Source organism: Falco naumanni, chromosome 8, assembly GCF_017639655.2.
Source record: "Falco naumanni isolate bFalNau1 chromosome 8, bFalNau1.pat, whole genome shotgun sequence".
Taxonomy (NCBI): Eukaryota; Metazoa; Chordata; class Aves; order Falconiformes; family Falconidae; genus Falco; species Falco naumanni.
This window is the reverse complement of record NC_054061.1, coordinates 27,020,754-27,041,504: the sequence shown is the minus strand read 5'-3', so window position 1 is coordinate 27,041,504 and position 20,751 is coordinate 27,020,754. Positions and strand designations below refer to the sequence as shown.

The window sequence follows — 20,751 nt, the reverse complement described above, 5'->3', positions numbered from 1 at the left end:
AATTGCTTACCTAATTGAGAGATGAAGCTTCTTCATAGCATAATTTAACTCATTCCTGGAATACTTTAGTGAGTCAAAGTCTTTTAACCTGTTGCTTGGCAGGCTTCCTTTTATACAGCTTACAGAAAGTTGGCTAAACTTCTTCTTTTTCCCACTAGATGTTAAATTATGTGTCCCAAATGTTGGTCTGTGCCTGGTGCTTGACCACAGCTTTACAGCACCAAAGGCTTGTGATTACCCAGCACATTTTCTGCGTAGTTTGGTATTAAAAAATGCGTGAGGTACTTGCATGAGCACAGATTTTTACAAATACATCTAATTAATACAATGTGAAAATGCTTTTATTCCTTTACTCTTGAATTTTTCAGTCTAATTTCATTAAAGTAGAATACTTACTCATGTGCTGCTTGCACCAATTTTGGCTTAATTGTTTGCAGTCTGTACAGCCTGGCTGTCTGGAGATGTTTATTACTGAGTAAATGTATTCTGGAAGGAGAGAGCCTGGCTAAATTGCTGGAAAGAAAAATTCTACGATCTGACCTTATCAAGACAGGATCCAGAAGGTTCTTATTTTTCATTTTGACTGCGGACTGTTAGCAAGGAAAAAAACAATCCAAAGAAGTTAACTAAAGTCTATCACTATAGTCATTGGTGTTGGGGGGGGGGCGGGAATTAGTAAAAGGGGAAAAATAAAAGCCACTATCAAACTCTTATAATCCATTCTGCAGAATTGCAGAAACAGTGTTACATATCCTGTAACAATACAAAGCTATTTTCTTCTGGCTTTTGCAAACACAAATCTATTCCACGCAAATGCTCTTGGTATTTAGGGAGCCTTTTAATATACTTTAAGTATATGATAACACAGAACAAGAGTACAGCATGAAAAGTATTCAATAGCGTATTTTGAGTGATCTTTAGCAACCCTCCTGAGCATTTATGGCTTGCTAGAGGGAAATGCACTTTTCAAAGATCATGTGCAGTCCCTATGGAGACCTGTAACCTTCCTCAGAGCAATTCAGCACAAACTGATAGGTCTGATCACAGCACAAGTGAGACAGTCAGTGTAAAATGCTCTGGAAACGCTTTGAGAATACTAATGGGAGCCCTGCGACTGCTGAGTCACTGCCTGCAGCCGGGGGTTCAAGCAAAGGGTTATTGGGGAATTATAAATATCAGTAGGAAGTCAGGTATTGGCAAAAGCTTCATTTAGACCTTGGCCAGTCTGTGGTCTGATTTGCTGCATAATAAATGTTTTAGTGAATCAAACGATAAAATCTTTGGTTCGGGAAGGCTGGGAGGTTCAAATCTGGGGCCGGGGAGGGAAGCAGTCAGTGTATGGATATCAAAAGGCTCCTCTGAGTGGCACAAGAACCTGTATTTGTTCTTCTAGAAAGAGTTTGGTACTTATCTGTTGTTCCAATGGTACCTGCTGGGTTTACGAAGAGAGGCTTTCTCCTTGCCTCAGATCTCTTGCAAGAGTGATGCCAAGCAGCAGCGGCCTTAATGCAGGAGCTTGCTGGTTTTCTTGTGTTATTTGGTATTCAAATATTTTCCAGGAATTTCAGCTTTGCCAAAAAGATCCACCAGTGTTGGAATGTGTGCTGTTAACCTCCCTGTAATAGAAACTGCAGAATGAGTGTTTTACCAACAGAACGTGTATGAATATATCCCTTTCCTAAGCCACTACTGGCTTTTTATGGTGGTCCCCTCGGGTGTCACACACCACTTTGTTGCCTGTCATGATCCTTTATGTACTCCTGCTTCCTCTGCTGCTTGAAGGCCATCCAGAACAGTAGCATGCTATTTAAATCAGACATAACCTGTCTTTGCAATTACAGCTTTTGGAGGGTCCAGATCTGTGTTGTGCTTCTCAGTAATCAGTACTATGTTGTGTGGGGCACTCTTCTTTTGTAATTTTTTTTTTTTTTTTTGATGCAACACATGTGTAGTACAAGCTCAGCTTGTTATTTTCTGACCTTTCTTTTCTTCCTTCTTCCCTCCCTGAGTCTTGTTCCAGATGGTAACTGCTGCAAGAGCTTAAAAATAAAAATGAAAGTGTGAAGTGCATTCACTTTTATGGAGCTGCAAACAGGGGGCAGGGGAAAGAGGGAAAATATACTGGGATTGTTTGTCTACCTGAGGTCAGTTAATGTCGTCAGCTATTAGCCAGCCTGCAACAGTACGAAGTGCATCATGAAAGACAAGGTACGCAAATATTTATGAAAAAAACCTGACTCTGGTGTTGTGGGGTGCCTCTCCATAAGGTCTTGTTATTATTATCTCACGGCATCTGGCCCATAGCTGGATTCTGATTTCCCCTTTCTCAGGTTCTTTGACCACAGGCAGGAAATGTGCTACAAGTAGATGAAGAAGGTGACAATTGTCCGTCCTTTGAGAGTCTGGGCACACAGCTCGTCATTCCGGGGGTGAGCACCTGCAGAGGAAATGGTGGCTATGTAGAATGAGGCTCTACCTGACACACAAACACCTTTACCTGTCTTTGAGAGGACCTTGGAGAAAGAGTTGTTGGGAGATTTGCCATGAATTGATTCCCAAAGCACTCACATTTATTTTTAAGATGGTTATGCAACATAGCAAGCAGATGCTGTGAGAAAAGTGGATCCCAGGTCCCCCATTTTGCTTGCAGTCTCTCAAATGCCCCCTTGGCTGTCATACTACTGTTCCCTCAGGAAGGGATGACACATCCCCCCTCCTGTCCTTACATTTGGTAAAAAGGACTTGAATGTCCTTGCTGTCCAAGACAAACATCAAAACCAAATAATTTACCAGAGGAGGGTGGGTGGGGATGGAAAAAGGTCTTGTCCTTCACAAAATATTAAGATAAACAAGAACAATAAACCATTTCTCATAGCAAGAGGCTTCTAAACCATATGTGTATGTGCATTCAGCCTGGAAACGCAGGTGAGGGCATCAGAAGAACAGTCATCTTGTATTAGTAACAGCTAATCTGGAGAGAGACAAGGAAGTTTTATCTATTCAAAATGTGTTTTCTTGGTGTTGCAGCTGCCACGGAGTTATCAAAGCTGGTGGGAGCTACTTTTCATGTTTTCCTTTATGTGGAAATCACTTGATTCTGATTTCCTTATTGCTCCTCTCTGGGTATTACTATTATTAGTACAGTGGTGGAATATTTCTCCCTAAATGTTACTGCAGAAAAGTAAATAATGTCTTATTTCTATTATTTTTTTTTCATAAAGACTCTACTTTAAGACTAGATTTTAAAGGACAAATACTATGTTTAAAGACTCAGAAAGAAATGAAAATTGTAACTGATATAGAGCCTGAAGAAAAACAATACTAGGAGCAGGTCACATAACAGGGAACAATCAGTATGTGTTTAAGGAGGTATGCTGAACAGTCCAAGTGGAAAAGAAAACCAGGAAAAGTGCCTCAGACAAGCAGGAAAATTTCAGGAGCCCACTTTGGCCACCCAAAAGGCAGCCAAGAATTTAGCAGGAGCTAATAATTCCCTGCTCCAAAAAGAAATGGATTTAAAACCACCCTAGATCATAGTTATAGTTAACTCTCTATCAGGTAAAGCTAAATGGACTGAGTTTTTTCAGTCTTAACCAGAAGACCAAAAGTCAGAATCACACAACCAGAGCAATCTACTACTCCAAATATGCATTCGATACCTGATATCCCCTTCAAACCACTTCAGATCTAGAGTCCGGCAGGGAGGAGAGCAAGGTAAATGAAAGCAGGTGTAGGGCATCCTGATCAGACGTGGCCTGAGGTAAAAGGTGTGCTTTGCAGGCAGAGCAGAGGTGTTGGTGGGGCAGAGAGAAAACAAAAGTGGTAAGAAAGTCAGTGTAGGGAGCTCAGCAGTGAGAAGAGCAAAGGTTTTCTGGGGTTGTTTACCAAGTCATTGCTGTCAGGCCTGAGGTGAAGTGCATCGTGCCATCAGAAGGTGCAAGTGACATGCTTTAGCAAACCAGCTGTGGGGCTGGCCTTGTAAGCACAGCTAGCCTGGCCTCTCTGAGCAGAGCTTGGCGCTGCCAGGGCAACGTGTGCTGCCTGGCCATCATGGCCTCGCTGCTCCTTTTCCAACTGCTGAAGCCACAGTGTTTTCCTGCCTGAGGGTCCTCCAGGCCATCTCATCCTGGGTGAGACCTCTCCTTGTCTGTTAAACACAATCCTTTGTTTGCTGGATCATTTCACCCTCTTGACAGCATGAGTGCCCTGGGCTAGCAGTGCCAAGGCAAGCTTTCATGACCTGGGGGACCAAGTGTCCTGGGATATCATCTGGCATGAGGTGGCTGTGCTTTGGGGCACCTTTGTTATTGTTGTTGTCACCTGTCTTGAGAAGAAGACGTATATTTTGTCAAATTAATGTATGGCAAGTTTTATTGGCTGGGGAAAAGCTCCCAGTTTCTTTCAGTTGAGGGGACAAGGCTCCCGTGACAAGGGGTCAAACGCGCTCTGGTGAGAGTGGGGCTGCTGGTGACTGAGTGGAAATGGCTATGGCAAATGGTTAGGGTGAGGGATGAGATGCAGTGGTACGAGCATGTTCATGGATGTGTCTGGTACCACGTGGGTTAAGGTGGTTAAGCACCTCTGAATGAGCTGGGAAGCTGTCAGTATGAGAAATAGGTTGGCCTGTCCATGCTGTAATTCCTTCTCTGCCCCGTGTACCCCATACAGCCCTCAGGTACAGACATGCAGAGCTCGTCTTCCCACAAAGCTGCAGTTCCTTTTCCCCCTCCCCCCCTTTGTCCTTCTTTAATCTGTCTGTCAAATGTCACTCCCTTCCCATCACCCTCCTAACAGCTACTTTAAGAGGGTGATGTCAGGGCTGTCCTCGGTTGCATTTTCTGCCTTTTCTCTGCCACATCAGCCGGTGCCAGCTGGGATTTTGGGCATCTCACATGGCCTTGCTCCCTTGCACGTTGGTTTCACTGTGGCTTCTTCTCTTCCTGCTCTCTGGTTACTTTGCAGCATCACAGGAGAGAAAAAAAAAAAAACCAACCACCACTAAACCATTACATTAGTTCTGCAGCTTAAAAAAAGTACCAAGGAGACGTGTTTGCTGACTTTTGAGCCTTGAATTTAAGGGCAAAAGCTTTTGTCTTTGTTTTGCTTTCGTTCCATCTGAAGAGTTGAAAACAGTAGCTGGGAAGGAGGGTTCAATATTCCTAATTCTCATGAAAGCCTACAAAAATATGGCCTTTGCCATATTTTCCTGCTACAATTGACAATCAAGGGTAAAATTCAAGATATTTTTTTTCAAAGGAAAATGCAGGGGGAAAATTTTCACTCTGCTGGTCATGCAGTTTTATTTCCAGGGGCAAAGTGAAAAGCTGCAGCGTCTTTCAGCTTGGTTTGAGCTAAATAGCCAACCAAACAAGAAATAGATGTCCTTTTGGAGTGAGTTTGACAATGGATCTCGCATGCTTCAGACTCCTGCTTCTCTTGGCCCCAGTTACTGGTGGTACAAAGTTTCTTGAGCAGCAGCCCCATTGTCTTGCTGGTGGGAAGTCCAAAAAATTATTGCCAGTGCAAAACAGGATAACAATGCTGCAGGAACTGATGGATAGAGGTTAGATTTATTTTAGTTCACTATTAAGTGCTTTGTGTGGTTGTTTTGTTGGTTTTTTTTTTTTTCTAGCAAGGAACATGACATATTACAACTCAAGAATGTCAAAATTATTGGTGCTTACTGAAAATGGAAATCCAGATAATAACCAAGCATTTGTGTGCAGAACACTGGGGTGGAGTTGTATCCCTAAATTACAATATTAGTCCACAACCCTGACCCCTTTGCCCCTGTATCTCTTCTCACTGTTGTTGTTGGTTGTTGTGCTCCCCCCACCCCAAAACTTCAGTGGTTAAATAGAGGGAAACTATTTTTGTTGCTTCCAGATGACTACATTCCAGCTATGTTAGGAATGGGTGCCATTCCAACCCAAATGGAGGGGACTGGGCTAACACATGGCTGGTTTGAGATAGTTTACGGTAAAGAGAAGTATCAACTCTGTTCTTCTCTAATTTCACCTCTAATTCTCTGTCTGTTTTCCACCATGGCAAATCCACAGTCTGTGTAAATTCCCACCACTCCTTCTGCCACGTGGCTGCGAGCATTGCTGACACCTCACTGTTGCACTAGTGATCTGCTCCTTCACTGGAATGAAAGAGTTTGGTTTAAAACCATTTTTGTTACAATTGTGTGTGCTCTTGTGCCCGTGTAGGAGAAGGGTGCTGCCTTAATTTAATCAGAGCTTTACGTTTTTGCCATGTTGACAAGGGATAAATAAATAAATGAAAATATATATACACCTGGTTTTTGGTTAACTCTCAGAGGTCGTGTGTTTGGCTGCGGTGCAGGTCAGAGTCTGGGGAAGCAAGCATGTGACTGTGGCTGTTTCTTCATGCAACGCTGAGTGTTTGCACAAGAATTTCATCATCCTCTTTCAGGAATGGCTGCCAACCGCCGGGTGACGTGGTTTCACTGTGGAGGGGAAAAGATGAGTCTGATATGTAAAATTACTTTTAACACCGTAACACTTCTTGACACGAAGGTCAATATGTGCCTAAATTACTCTAAGTAACTGAGTTTATTATAATTCCTCTCTGTCGCATTCCCTTGCTGCAGCTTGTGACAGTGTGCTGTGTAACTTATTTAATTATACAGTTGTGTGTGCTGCTGTGTGTCTGTTGTCGGGTATGCTATGAATATTTAGATTTTTCCTTCTCTGCGGTTCTGTAATTTAAACAAATTCACTGAAGTGTATTTAACCTGAAGAAGTCTAGAATGTGTGTTGCTCTGGGCTGTGCTTTTTTAGGAACTTCCTTCTGCAAAACTGTATTCACAAAAGCAATTTCCTTCGTGTAATAGATGAGAAGGAGAATCAGCTCTTACGCTCTGTGCATTTCTGTAGTGTTTCTTTGGGGTTTAAAACAACTTCAATTTGCAGTGCCATTGGTGCTTTCAGGGGGTGTATTTTGACAGTGTGGACCTATACTGCACAGCTGCATGCTTAGACGTGTGCACACCCCCAGTTTTTCTTCCAAAGGGTTCATTTGGGTGCTAACCTGGAAGTGTCAAAGGTCTGTGGGCTGAGCTGTGTTTAGCAACCTGGTAAACAGCTATTGGAGGGCAGAAAGTGCAGGACATGCTGTTTGCATGATAAACTCTTTTTCTCTGAGGATATCGATACAACTTTTTAAGTAGGGATTCATTGTATGCCTGTCAGCACTATGCTGGGTAGAAAGACTGTGAGTAACATCTTGGAATACTTAAACAAAATGTTTAAGGGGGGCAAAGGGACTTTACAGTTCTTTTGATAAAGACATGAAGATACAGTTGTAGACAGAGGGTAGATCTCTAAAAGTGTCATAAGGTGGATCTAAAAATAGGACCAATTATCATTCTTATAATTAAGCCTAATGGACCTTCCTGTGTAAGTTTGATAAGATGTCTTGCTAATATTCACCTTTTTTTTTTTTTCTTTTCTATTTAGTCAGTAAATTATGCATAAAGGACAAAACAGAAATAATTACCCAGACATTCGCGTCACTTGTGTCTGACTAATTCTCATCCATTGTCTTTTATAGTTGTAAAATGGGAGATGAAGTAGCGGAACTAATATCTGTGCTGATAAAATATGTAATAAGGACTGTTTTCTTAAATTAAGTTGCATGTGCTCTTTTGGAAAATGAAAGATTGCCAACGGTCATTGGTGAGTTCTTTACATTGTATCAGTATGCAGTACAGGCAAATTCTGTGGAAAAGTCAGAAGAGCAAAGAGTAAAAAAAATTCAATAAATAATATGCTGACTTCATGTCATCTATATGTTTTAAGTCAAAAACTGTAATAAAGTTTCAAAGAAAGGAAGAAGAAAACACCTTCTTTTTCTATGTACGTGGTGGAGGCAAGTTGTTTCTCTTCAAATATTGATTACTTTAACTCGATGTTGTATGAAAAAAAACAACTGATAAGGAATAACATTTATCAAAGTGGGAATTACATTTGGCACTGATGTGTCTGAATTTTAATTTGAGGAAAAGGATACAGAATGTAGTTTTTGGTTAAGTTAATTGCATGGAATAAAGTTGTGTCGTTCTTATACTAATGTATTTGCTCTGCATGTAGAAAACAACAAATGACTTGTGAACTATTCTAAATGATTGCATGGGACTTTATTCTGCAGCAATTAGAAAATGCAATACTGTCACTCAGAGTAAAAAGAAAAAAATAATTCAACCAGTTCTGCGATTCCTCTCTATGAAACCTAATTCCCATTCAAAGGACAAAAGTACTTTCTTATTCTGGTCTTAGATTTGGATCTTTGGGATTTCATTCCTCAATAGGATTTTGATTGATTTTATTTTAGTAGTTTTATCTTATTTCATAATGTTTGTATTAAATCAGATACCTCTGAGCACTTAATCATTTTTAGCTTTTAGATCTTTCTATTTGATCTCATATTTGCTGTCAAAATTTAATATAAATAAGAATCACAATAAACGCAAGTCATTGATCAGATGCAGCAAAGTACAGCAGTGACAGGAAACCAAAAGGCTGATCCAGAAATCTTTCTCTGTAATAGAGACACCTATTGACTTCAGTGAGTTTTGGGTCAGGCCTCAAATGGAAACAAAACCCACCTATGCTTTCCAGACAGGTCAGCAGATGACCTGGAATATGATAACCATTAATCCACTGTAATGACTGTGTTTCCTTACTGAAAAATGGTGACTAGTAAGACAAATGGTAGGATGCTGTGCTGTGTTCACGTGGTGTAAAGCAGAGAACCTACAGACCAGACGAGGGGGATTTGGTGTATAAAATCAAACTGTTCTTCAAGCACCCTTATCATCCATCTCCTGATCAGCAAATTCACCTCTAATTTATGGCATTGCCTGTGTGGGTCCCAGGAGATAAACACTAGAGGCTCCCAAACGTTCTTCATAGGCTGTATCTAGGAGAGGATGTAGGTGACAACAATACCAACCCTGCACAGTCCCCATCCTAGGGACCTGGGGAGCTGAGCATCACTGAAAAAATATCCCTAGCTTAAGTGAGTCATGTTTAGAGAGATTAAAAGGCTCTTTCCCTTAATTCAGGAGCTATGTCATTGGGGAACAAAAGAAAAAAAAAATAATTAAATCCAATCATTAACTTGAGTGGCAAGAAGACTATAGAAAAGACTACATAGACTACTGTGGAGTCCTTTATCTGGATCAAGACACCAGGGAGACCTGATTCCTAGCCCCTTCTCCAAGGATGGTTTCCATAAATTGCTTTAAATACTCATTATTTAAAACAGAGGACTAGATTTTTGTGAGTGGACGTGCTTTGATAACAGTATGGGATCCAGACAGCCATGCTAGTGTTATAAATCAATGAAATAAGCCTTTGCAAACAAAGAGTAGTTTTACTTTCCAAGAGCTGATCCTAGTATTGCTTGAAAATAAACCCTGATTTACCAAATCAGCCCACGGGTTCTTAACTTTTGTAATTTGGAGAAGTGAAATTTAAGTTACCCTCCAGTGTCTTTAGGTTATAACGAGGTGCCTGTATTAGTGATGGCCATGGTGTCCATGAACCTAGCTTGTTTTTCTGGATGTTTAACATCTACTGGAGGAAATGGAGATCTCTAGACCGTCCTCCCTCATGTCTGCTGAATAAGGTCCAGAAGGTCAATACTCCTCACCTGCAGGAGAGCACATGTGTTGTTACCAACACTGCAGCAGGGGAGCTGGCAAAGAAGAGCTCTTGATCTGCTCTTCAGCTGTAGAGGTGCTGAGAAGTGGTTCTTGGGGAACAGCGAGCCTGCTCTCACCTTCTGCAGGGCTTTCAGTGGGGTGGCAGCTCTTCGGGAGGTGGCTGTTTGGGGGTATTGAATCCAGCCAGCTCAGCCACTTCAGCATCATGTGCAGCTCCTTGCCTAGGTGTAGCCCTCTGCCTCCTAACCTTGAAAAGGACTCTGAGAACCAAGATGATCAAACAACTTTTTTTCAGCCATTTTTACCATTTTCTTTTTTACCAGCTAAGGGTTGATTAGAATGAATGAGGGAGAATGATAAATTTGGTGACAATAAGGAGGTGTGAACAATCTGTGTGGAGAGAGCACAAAACCTGGGTATCTCCAATACCTCCCAGGAGAGGGTGAATGTTAGCTAAATGAAAACTGCTGTCTTAAAGAGCTCTACTGTTTTAGGGGTTTTTTGTTTGTTTGCTTTGTTTTTGTTCTTTCTTTTTTAACTCTGCACGCTGGTGGGAGAGGAAAAATTGCTACTGTGTAAGGTATCAAGTCTGGAGGGGGGAAAAGATAATGTTCTTATCATAAACTAAATGATAGCAGATTAAACCAGGTAACTAGCATCATGCTGGCCATTTGGCTAGAGTATAAGCAGGTTTGGATTAATTTGCACTAATGAGGCTGTGCTGTTTAGGAGTTTATATTTAAACACTGACTGTTGTCCTTCCCATATGTGTTGACAAAGTTCTTCTGGATGGTGTTCAGGGGCTGGCACAAACATTTGGTAAAATACCTCATATGCATTTATGTATTTGTAGTGAAAAGAATCAAGAGAAATGTATCATTAGGGTTCTAATTAAAAAAAAATAAATCTGTAATTTTGAATATACCATCCCACTGAGTCTCAGAAGCCCAAGCTAGGTTAAGTGACAGTGAATGTAACGCTCAGCTGACTGCAACCCGTATCATTGTCTGTTGTTCTTTTTATCCACAGCTTGTAGCCGGATAACTGAATAGTTTATTATCGGTTTTAAGGAAAGGGAGCTGGTACTTGTGGAGGATATGTATTTATAAAATTTTCTTTCTCAAACAGAGAGAAAAAGCTATATTTTCTGGTGGCTTTATGTTGCATATTAAGTGATAATCTGTCCTATTTCAGCATATCCCCTAGAGTTTTTTTGCTGCACTAAAAACTCTTGGGGATGTTAAAAGGGCAGAGAATATTGTGTGGTCTGACACTGCAGTTCCCTAAACTGGGGCAAGCACCAAGCACCTCAGCGAGCCCCTCAACTGCCTTCTGCAACAGAGCGCAGCAGGGAGCACCAGCAAAGTTTTGCCCTGAAGTACAGAGTCCATGTCATAAATTGTCTTTGCCAATAGATCTGTAAAGCCAAGCGCACAAATGCCATCTTGAACATAATGGTGTCAGGGTGCCTCTGAGCGCTGCCATTACAGAACCATTTTTCTTATCAAAATCAATGAGCTTATAAATTTTGCATTTCCAGTTTTGGATATTTTGTTAGAAACTATGGTCTGCCACGTCTGCAGCTTGACTGGAGCTCCTCTCCTTCCCTAGGACCGATGGAGCTAAACCACCAGGATGAAAATATTAATTCAAGGTCCTGGTCTTGAAAGCTACATTTCTAACGATACCTTTGTCTGCCATCTGTCCCCCGCCTGCTCTGCCCTCATTTGTGAGCGTGGCTGTGCACAAACACCCCCTCCTATTTTTAAGGCAGGAAAGCGGAAAGAGGCTGAACATTGCACAGCCTGGCAACAACGCCAGCGTAGCCGTGCACCTGCTATTTTTAGGAGCACAGGCTGCAGAAACAATAATGCTGCCTCTGGCCCTAAGATCTCAAAATTGTGAATGACACTTCAGCATCTGTAACTGCTGTCGCTCTGGTGGGAGAACTTAGAAGCTGCTGATAGAGCTTAAAAAGGGAAGAGCATTGGGTGGGGGTGAGAGGGGAAGCCTTTGGGGCTACAGCAATATGTTGCCTTAGAAATACTTGAATTGATCAGTTTTACTATTCCATTCAAATACTTTTAAAAAGCTTTAAATCAAGTAAGTTTGGGTCTCGAATGCTGCAGCTTCAGTGGCTGTTTATTGCGGCTTGTGGATGTGCGTACTGCAGAAGCTAAACTGTGGTGTTTTCATTTTAAGGTGAAACTGCATGACCTGAAAATGGATCCATGTTCTTCTGTGTTACCAGCAACTGTTTTAGAGCAAATTGCCTTGCGGCTGGGCTGCAGTCCCACAGACAAGAAACTTGCTTTCCGCTTAGATGAAGAAGATGAGTTAAAGCATCTTCGTGAATGTTTCTGTATCCCCAAAGTCAAGGATCTGCCTCCAAGTGAGAATTATAATTATAGTGCGGGGGCAAGGGTGGGGCTTCAGATCTTCTGCATGTGTTTATCACAAATCTTTGGAAATCATTGTCACTTATAAGATAATTGAGCAATTGCAGTCATATCCGAGCACAGTATGTCCCGGGTGTTGCTAAATCAATCCATCAACTTATTCTAGCACCAAAAGCTTTATGCTTTCATTCCCATCCTGAATAAAATGCTAGGATACAGTACTTACACGGTGCTTATGCTGTCAGTCAGCTGCTTTGAACAATATAGTGACTGATTGAAAATTATAGGCAGAAGCATTTCTATCTAATGGTTTGAAAAGGCAATGTCGCTTACAATAGTTCAGAGCAGTTGCTTCCTTGGTATAATATAGTTTGGTATTATCTATCTAGTTACAATTATTTTAGTTAATGAAAGAGACGGTACATATATTATATTAACATTTATGCTTTACTGCTGGTGGAAGAGATTATTTTCTTCCTGAGGCCAAATGGAAGACTGTGCTTTAGAACAAATAATTGATCTGAGCAAATAATTCATAATGAAACCTTTTATTTGAAGATCTTTCCTACTTTCCTCATGAATTGCCTACAAATAGATAAGTGCACATGGCTTCCATGTAGCCATGCAAAATGGTTCTCAATTTATTTTTTTTTTTTGTGTCTGATTCCTGGTCCGTGGGTTGTTTTAAGGAGCCTGTGGCATGCCTGGGCATGGAGAGGACCGGGTGCAGAGGCTGGAATCGTGTGAGGGGGAAGCTGGTGAGCTGAGAGGGAAATACTTGCTTTGGGTTAGCATTGCCAGCCCAATGGAAGTACAAAACATTTCCATGACACTTTTTTGTACTCGTCACTGCTGCTGTATCTGGCCAAAATCATGCAGGGAAATCTTGTGGGAGCACCCACATATGGAAGCAGAGTGGTCTCTTCTCCTGCTTTCTCCTGGGCTCTTCTCCTGCTTTCCAAGCCCTGTCTGGGTTTATTTTCAGCTCATGTGTCAAATGCATAGGGAGCAAAATCTGTGCCTGCTCTATGGGCCCTGGTCATCACACGCTGGGAGCTGAAGAAATGGCCTATATATTCCTTATGGTGAACAGATATAGGTATAGTCACACTTCTTTTCTGCTCTGGCAGAAAGCATCTATTAGAGAAAAAAAATCATAGAAATTTGTTGCAAAATATATTACCTTTCCAATAAATAAAATTTTCTGCAGATTTTTTTTTTTTTCTGAAAAAAAGTAGTACTGATGATACATGAGAAATTACAGGTACATTCACCAAATCATGTCCAGTAGGAATCCGTGATAACAAATGGTATCAGTTGTCTGGATTCCTGGACATCTTTGTATTCAACTATCTTTGCGTTCAGTATCTTCCTGCTGAGCAGTGATGAATGTCGGGAATGCATTCCACTCCTGCCCTTAGGACGCGAGGATGATAAATCTTCTTTCTTTATGCACTGGTGGTATTGGCTTATCTCTCCCCACATTTAAATCTTTGAGCTTTGCTATTTATATTATTCAGAGCAGAACTGGATACTTTACAAATATTTAAACTGGGTGCTTCCTCCACATGGAGGAGGTGTTAGCCCATCTGCCAAGAAGTAATATTCCCCCAGCCCCGGTTGCTTCAGAGGGTTCCCTAAGCCCCACCTGTTTGTTTGGGTATGACTATTTTGTACTCAAAGCCACTTCAGCTTCCACCACGTGGCTGCAAAATGTCTCTCTAAAGCTGGAAAGATGCTGGAAGGCAGCTTACATGGCCATTACGCTGCTGCCCTTAATCTGGCTGCACTATTGAAATCCAGCTCCGTTAGGGCACCTGGTTGCAGCTGTGCCTTCCACTGCAGTGTCAGATGTCTCAGGAGTATGGAAGGTCATTTTTCAGTTCAATGTCACAGCAGCTTCAGATTAAAGAATCTTTTGAGAAGGACAGAAAGGTTTTGATACCCCTGTGACAGTTTTCATTGCTTCCTTTCCAACCTCCATTATTGTTTGTTTTGTCACTTACCGTAATATTTAGACCTAGAGGCAGCTGATGTGTGTGTGGGTTTTTATCTTTTGTTCTTCCCCCCACCCCTTGTGGTTTCTATAATATGTAGTCCTGAGAGTGTGGATATATATGTTTTAGTGAAGATAACCAGCCTACAAAGTAGTACCAGTTGAACAGCGCACAGAACCCATCATTCCTATGTTCCCAAATTGAGATTTTTTCCCCTCTTCTTTTCCCCCGTCTCTCTTTTCTGTTCTTCAGCTGTCATCAGGAACAGCTTCCCTGCTGAAAAACAACAGGGGTGTAAATATATATATATTTACATTGTGTGCCTATACCATAGAGACAGATCTCCCCTGACATTTATCTGAGACAGGAGTGGATCCTAGATAACATGCTTCTGAAGATAAATGTCATTACAGATATTAGTCATCAGTCTTTATATATTTACATAAAACATTACAATGAGGTTTTAAAAGGAAGCCTTACAAGAAGCAGATGAGAACATTCATAGGAGACAACTGTAAGATGATGTACGTAAAAAATATTTAGAAAGTCGTTATAACAGTTTAATTTAGTTATCAATTTATAATCAATGCCACAGCTGTTTATTTGTTATATCAATCACATGGAAACCACTAGCAGATTAACTCTCTGGCAAATCTTTGAGGTTTTCAAGTGCAAGCGTGAGGGATGAGGCTCAGGTGAGCAAATAGGAGAAGATGCCAGCAGGAGATTTAGAGCAATGTTTGGATCTCCTGACTTTTCTCTGAGTTGATAGCGGTCCCTGTAATGCTTTTTCATGCACTGTGGGGAGGCGGTTGGGATGGCTGGGTTGCAGTTGGCCCTCGGGCACCAGATCACTAATCTGATTAAGACTGTGGCTTGTGTTTCATTTTATAAAGGAACAGAGCATCACTGGGGTTTCTTGGGAATAAAAAGATGTCCCAGAGAGAAAGTGTGGAGCTATAATTCCCTGAGGAGATGCTTAAAGGTAGTGGTTAATCGTATAAATCTGGCTTTTTGTTTAGAGGGCTTGGGAGAGGTGTGTGGGAAGGTGTAAGAAAGGTGACCTTCCGTCCTTCAACAAGGGATAGGACTCAGATATGTGCAAGCAGATTTAGTCTTTCCTTTCTGGTTAATAAAGTCACTGTGGTTTTCCCTCTTGTTTGAACTGAACATTTCTGTAAATAAACTTGCTCTTTTTTTGATCTTTAAAAGGTATAGAAATATGTTTCTAATGTAGATGAATGGGTATATTTAGTACGCAAATATAATGTACATTGTTAGATCTGACTGGTTTGCATGAATCTAAGTAGGTTTGAGAATAGTTTAGAAAGTTTCTAATTGATCTTAATGTGTTGGGTTTTTTTTCCAGGCTACTCTAAGGACACATTTCAATAATTAACTTCTGGGATTTTTCTGCATCAGCCTTTATTTCATCAGTTGTGTTTATTTCTTATTTGAATATTTCAGTATGTATTGCATGTCAGCCACAGCTCCTGCAGAAATAAAAAGGGCCTTCGCTGTGAGAAATGAGGGTAGATTAATTTGTGGAAAGGCATATGCTAGTCTTAAGAAAGCAAATGTTTTACTGTAAAGAATATCACAGTGATCAAGGAAATGCTGGAGCACAATGGTGTGTTAAGTCAGAAGAAGTTGTTAAATGACAAAGATGCTGCAAAAAACAAGCCTAGATTGGGAACCAAAACGTGATCCAAAATGAATCCTTTAATGATGTCAGAGAGGGGGAAGTAAATGACTTTTTGTGAAAAGGAAATGAATACAGTCCAATAGAGGTGGTAACATGACCAAAAAAAACCCCCCAAACCAACAAAACTATTCAAAGTAACAGGCTTAAAGGTAGAAAAATACACTTTATTGAAGAGGTAATGCTATCTCTCTCCAACCCAAGAGGTGTTTCTATTCAGAAAGGGCTGTGTGCAAGAAAAGCTAACTTGCTTGTGATTCCTTCCCTTTTTTAATGTTTGATTGGAGTGTAAAGAGTATTAATGAGACTGAGCTCCAAATTCTTGAGCAAAGATCCTTCTCTATTCTGAATGAGATAGTATTATTGTGTTTCTTGATAAGAAAAAAACCTGTTAATAGAATCAATTTAGGAGCATGGATAATATTTATGCCTCTCTGTTTTCATTTAAATTAGAACAGACAAAAACCAGACCTAGTATCTGTAAAACAGATTAGGCTGAAATTGCCCTCTGACAGGCTTTTTTAAAAAAAGCTTCTAAAGCTTTAATTAAGAAATTACCTAAGTTGTCTATACTTCTGAAAAATGTGCTTCTGGTGAAGTTCAATGAAGTTGATAATTGTTAGTGCAAAAGGTAGTAAGAGACCTTTTCCAGGCATCTAATCTGTTTTTCTACAGCTACAGCCCTTACGTAAAATTTTCAGAACAGAAAAGCAATCTTATTGTTTCGAACAAGTATCTTAACATATTCATTCATTTAGTCTTTCTTCTGAGGTTTATTGACTATGTTTACCAAAAATAAATGTAATGTTAGCTTTTGGAGTATTGTAATTATAGGTATAGACAAATGCAAATTACTTACTACTTCTGGAAGGTCACCATCGCTTGTCCCTCCAAGAATCTCTAACGTGAGAAATAACAGAAAAATGCGGCGTTTGGATTGATAGATGATGGCATGGGGTAATTAGATTGTTCAGAACCTCACTAGAGCTATTATTTATAAATTTCTACCGCCTTGCTTTTCTTCTAATCATCAAAAGGATTTGTCAACATAGAATGCCTCCTCAGATGATGATGATGATAACATGAAGTGCAGCCCACAATATATACTGACAAGAGAAGAACTTTGGAGACTGCCTTAAAATATTCTGTGCAGTGACTACATTTTTCTGAATAGCGATTTAACCAGGCGGGGAGAACTTACATGAAGGACACAGATTTACCTAGTCTTGACTTTTATTAAATGCATGATTCAAGTAGTTTCACGACTCAGGGTAGGAATATATTGATGGGGGAAGAAAAGTAGATAGCCTGGTCAGGAAACCGCTGCCTATTCACTCACCCTTGGTTACAGACCTGACAAAATTGGTGCCAGCGGCTGCTTCCCACACACCCCAGAGACCTGGGGATTTAACACTGCATGAACTCATGTTAGGTCCAGAATAGGTACAGATGGACTCAGCCAAAAATTACAAGAGTGAGGGGAATAACTGCTTGCAAACTGCCCAGTTTTCCTCCTCCTTGGATCTCTTTGCAGGGTTGCCTGAGGGGTGTCCCGGGAGGAAAGTCAAGGTGCACTGCTTCTGTTGGCATGTGGGGAGCACGATGTCCCAGGGAGATGCAGAATGGGCAGAGCTGCGGGTGGTAGCACACGTGTGTGTACACAAGTGCTGTCCCCCCTGTGCTCACTCCCATGTGTGCGGTGTCTCTGTGGTTTCCTTCTGCAGCTGATCTGAGCCTGGTGAACGGAGAGGAGAGCTGTATATACTTTGCTGGGAATTCTCTCGGGCTCCAGCCAAGAAAAGTTAAAACTTACTTGGACGAAGAACTGGACAAGTGGGCTCGAACGTGAGTACGACTCAGGGTATGCGAGATGCTTTATTTTTGATGCTTTATTATGCACTTTGCTTTATTTCAAGATCTGCCTTGGAAATGCTTGAATAGAAGAACAGTGTGTTAAAACCACTACAGCCCAGGAGTAAAACATGTTCAGTGTTTCCCTAGCACTATTTATATCTCCTTTAAAGGTATGAGCAGTGAAACAAGCAAAGAGAAACTTCCAGCTGTGCTACCCTGTGCTGTGCATGGTGGCTCTGCTTTGGCTCATCGGGACAACCTGCAGAGTTTCACCAGCCCCATCCAATTGCTATGTGTGTTTATACGCAAGACGTGCAATCTCATTTAGTTACTGCTCCTTGCTGGTAAACGTGATTCAGTTTCAGATCCAGTGATTTTCTAATTAGCATTTTTAACTGCATGTGATTCACCCTGCAGGCCTTGCAATGGGCAGTTCCCCTTGAAATAGCACGGAGCGCAGGTGGTGCTGCTGCCAGCGCTGGCAGGTTTTTGGCTCCTCTTAAACCAGGTCTTTGCCTGACAAGTTCATTTTATTTAGAAAGAAGTATTCCTGTCTTAGTAGCATCCCAGTGAGGAGCTGGGAGTGGATTGCAATGAGCTCTGCTGAAGAGATCTGGTGTGAGGGAGACAGGAGGACGAAAGAGGGACGCGTTTCAGCAGTGCAGGATAGGGGCATTGTCATCATAGCAAATGGGAAACTTTAATATAGGGGAGAATCTCTGTTGGTTTTTTATTTTATTTATATATATAAACTCACTTTGTTTCCATGGAGAGTCTGTGCTTTGAGGTGTCCAACACCTGCCTTAGCAGCTGGAGCAGGGACAAGTAAGGAAAAAGATAAGTAAAAACCAGGGAGCTGATGACGGGAAAGGAAAATAACATCCAGATGAGTGAGTGAGCTGGGAGAGAGCTGAACACTTTTATAGGGTGCGGGATATGAGTGGAACAGATGTGATTTCATGGTGAGAGAGCAGAGGAAATATGGGGCGGCAGGAGGGGAAAAACTAATTCTGCTAACTGGGCAGCCTTGTTTCACTGGAAACAGTCTGGATGGAGGCTTCACAATGTAAATGTGAAAACCCTGTAGCTGCTCTTTCACTTGTTAATATATGAATGCTGTGGGTTAATAAAAATGTTTTACTGTTTCCTATTTATTGCTTGTATCCTTATAAGAGAAGAAGGCTGAGAATGAATGGGACTGAATGTGAACTTTGGGAACCACTCGTTCCTCCTGGTTATTCATTCAGCACAGCACTGCAGTTTCTCCAGTCATTTGAAAAAATTGCAACCCTGTCCATTTCTGTATGATTATCCTACTTTATCAGGGAAACAGCTGAGCTCTTTCAAAAGGTAAAAGTCAGATAGCACTCTTATCTGTTAGAGTGATGCACTGCGAGTGCAAACATATTTCAGCTCCTTCACTGTACCTTTCCACTGGTTTACTTCCAGTTTTATGTTTGTCTGTTCTACAGTGAAGGATGTTTTTGTTGTTGTTTTTCTTTTTTTCTTGTTGATTATAAAAACCTGAAAGAAAAGAATAGGCAGCATGTTTCTTCAGAAGATCAAAAATGCCTTCAGTAGGTGTATCTAAGTGAGAAATATGGCTGAACACGATTTCAAGCCATCAGAAGAGAGGGAGCATCTAGAAAGGCTGTTTGCCAAAAATACAGCTTGGCCCCAATTACCTTACCCAGAATAAATCAGAAAGGTTTGAAAAAAGGAAAAACAAACAGAGGAAAAAACCCCCAAACAAACTCCAAAGCCCTCCCCAAACTAAAATCAACAGAAACACAGAACAAAATCCTGCCGATCACAGACGTACCTAAAACAAGTGAGAAATTCAGGGTGAGGTCAAGCTACATTTGAACAGAGCAATGTTCTTGCTACAATGAGTATGCTTCAAGAAGCTGATGGGTGGGATCAGGTGCTGAGGGCTGCAAAGGACTAGGTGGTTGGAGATGCTGAAATGGGTACTTTTATTCCACTCACCAAGGTCAACTTAGTAAAATCTGGGCCAAGGTAGTAAGCTGTTGCCATCCAAAGCCTGTTTGATGCCTCGTGTGTTGGCAGCATGGAATTTAGTCGTTGTGGGTTGGATAAATAAGTACCTTACAATCTAAGACCTGGCATGCAAATTAGGCACATCCTTCAAGTCAGCAATGATATAGATTCTGGCTTTCTTATAAATTGGTTTATCGCATTTTCTGTTTGCTTGTCTTGGGGCTCATCTCAAATAGCTGCTACACTTGTCTGTTTAAATGGTTTTCACTGCTTAAAGTTAATGGCAAGAGTGAAAAGGAAGATTGCCCAGTAGCTGTGGTCAAGGGCAGGAAAGCTCATAGCTTTAGCTCTGTGTGTTGATGGCAACTCATTAGAGTAAGGCCTGGAGAGAAAGAGGCCTTTTCATGCATTTCTTGTTGTGTTCCCTCTTATAGTGACACTGTCCTTTTTATCTCCTCTGACATTAAATGGTGAGTTATAGCTTTCTTCTCTTACATCTGCTCCCCATATACCTTTTCTGATTCTGTATTCTTTCCCTCCGACATTCCTCACTCCTCTTTTTTTTTTTTTTTAATGTTAATATATAAAGACTACAAATCCAAGCCACTGGTGTTCTTAGTATGGATTAAAAAAGAGCCTTTGAGACTCCATCTTTATTTCTGCTTTGATTTCAGCTAAATCCATGATTTATTGAATGAGGGCCAAAAAGGGACGAACAGTTGTCTCTTTAACACTTAGCCTAGAGTAACCAATAATCCACTTATTTTTGAAATCTAACAAAGTTCAAGTGACTTGTTTGGATGGAGAAAAGCCAATAGGTGCTTTGCAGTGTCTTGTTTTCCCTTCCCCTCCACCAGAGCTGTTGAAGTAATTAACGTATTTTATAGAATCATAATTGCATGTGAACATACTCAGTGCAGTGGTCAATGTCTCTCGCGTCCGACTAACTCATTAAAGTGGAACTATTAAAACAGAAGGGAGGCTGCCGTAGCCAGTTGTTATGCTTTTGCAAAGGGCTGGTAGGGTGATAGGGGAGTGGAGAACCTATGGAACCCTGGAGGATTAGAGTCGTTTAGCTGGGCAAAATGAAGACTGCAAGGAAAA

At 41.1% G+C, this 20,751-nt stretch overlaps 1 protein-coding gene and 1 long non-coding RNA gene across 5 annotated transcripts in view; one reads left to right on the top strand and one right to left on the bottom strand.

The window, feature by feature from the left end:
• Nucleotides 1-1,896: 1,896 nt before the first annotated feature.
• On the bottom strand, nucleotides 1,897-3,812 carry LOC121092733. Its single transcript, XR_005829365.1, has 3 exons — nucleotides 3,660-3,812; nucleotides 2,140-2,437; nucleotides 1,897-2,039 (listed from the first exon to the last, which is right to left on the bottom strand). It is a non-coding gene; the product is annotated as an uncharacterized LOC121092733 (long non-coding RNA).
• Nucleotides 3,813-7,105: 3,293 nt separating this feature from the next.
• The window catches only part of KYNU (kynureninase), a 59,874-nt gene continuing 46,228 nt past the window's right edge, over nucleotides 7,106-20,751 (top strand). Inside the window, exons 1-4 of one of the 4 annotated variants that reach the window (XM_040603143.1) lie at nucleotides 7,106-7,239; nucleotides 9,688-9,780; nucleotides 11,897-12,086; nucleotides 17,517-17,637. In XM_040603143.1, the coding sequence (XP_040459077.1) occupies nucleotides 11,918-12,086; nucleotides 17,517-17,637 (290 nt within the window). In that variant the 5' untranslated portion in view covers nucleotides 7,106-7,239; nucleotides 9,688-9,780; nucleotides 11,897-11,917. The other 3 variants (XM_040603141.1, XM_040603142.1, XM_040603144.1) reach the window with 3 other exon arrangements.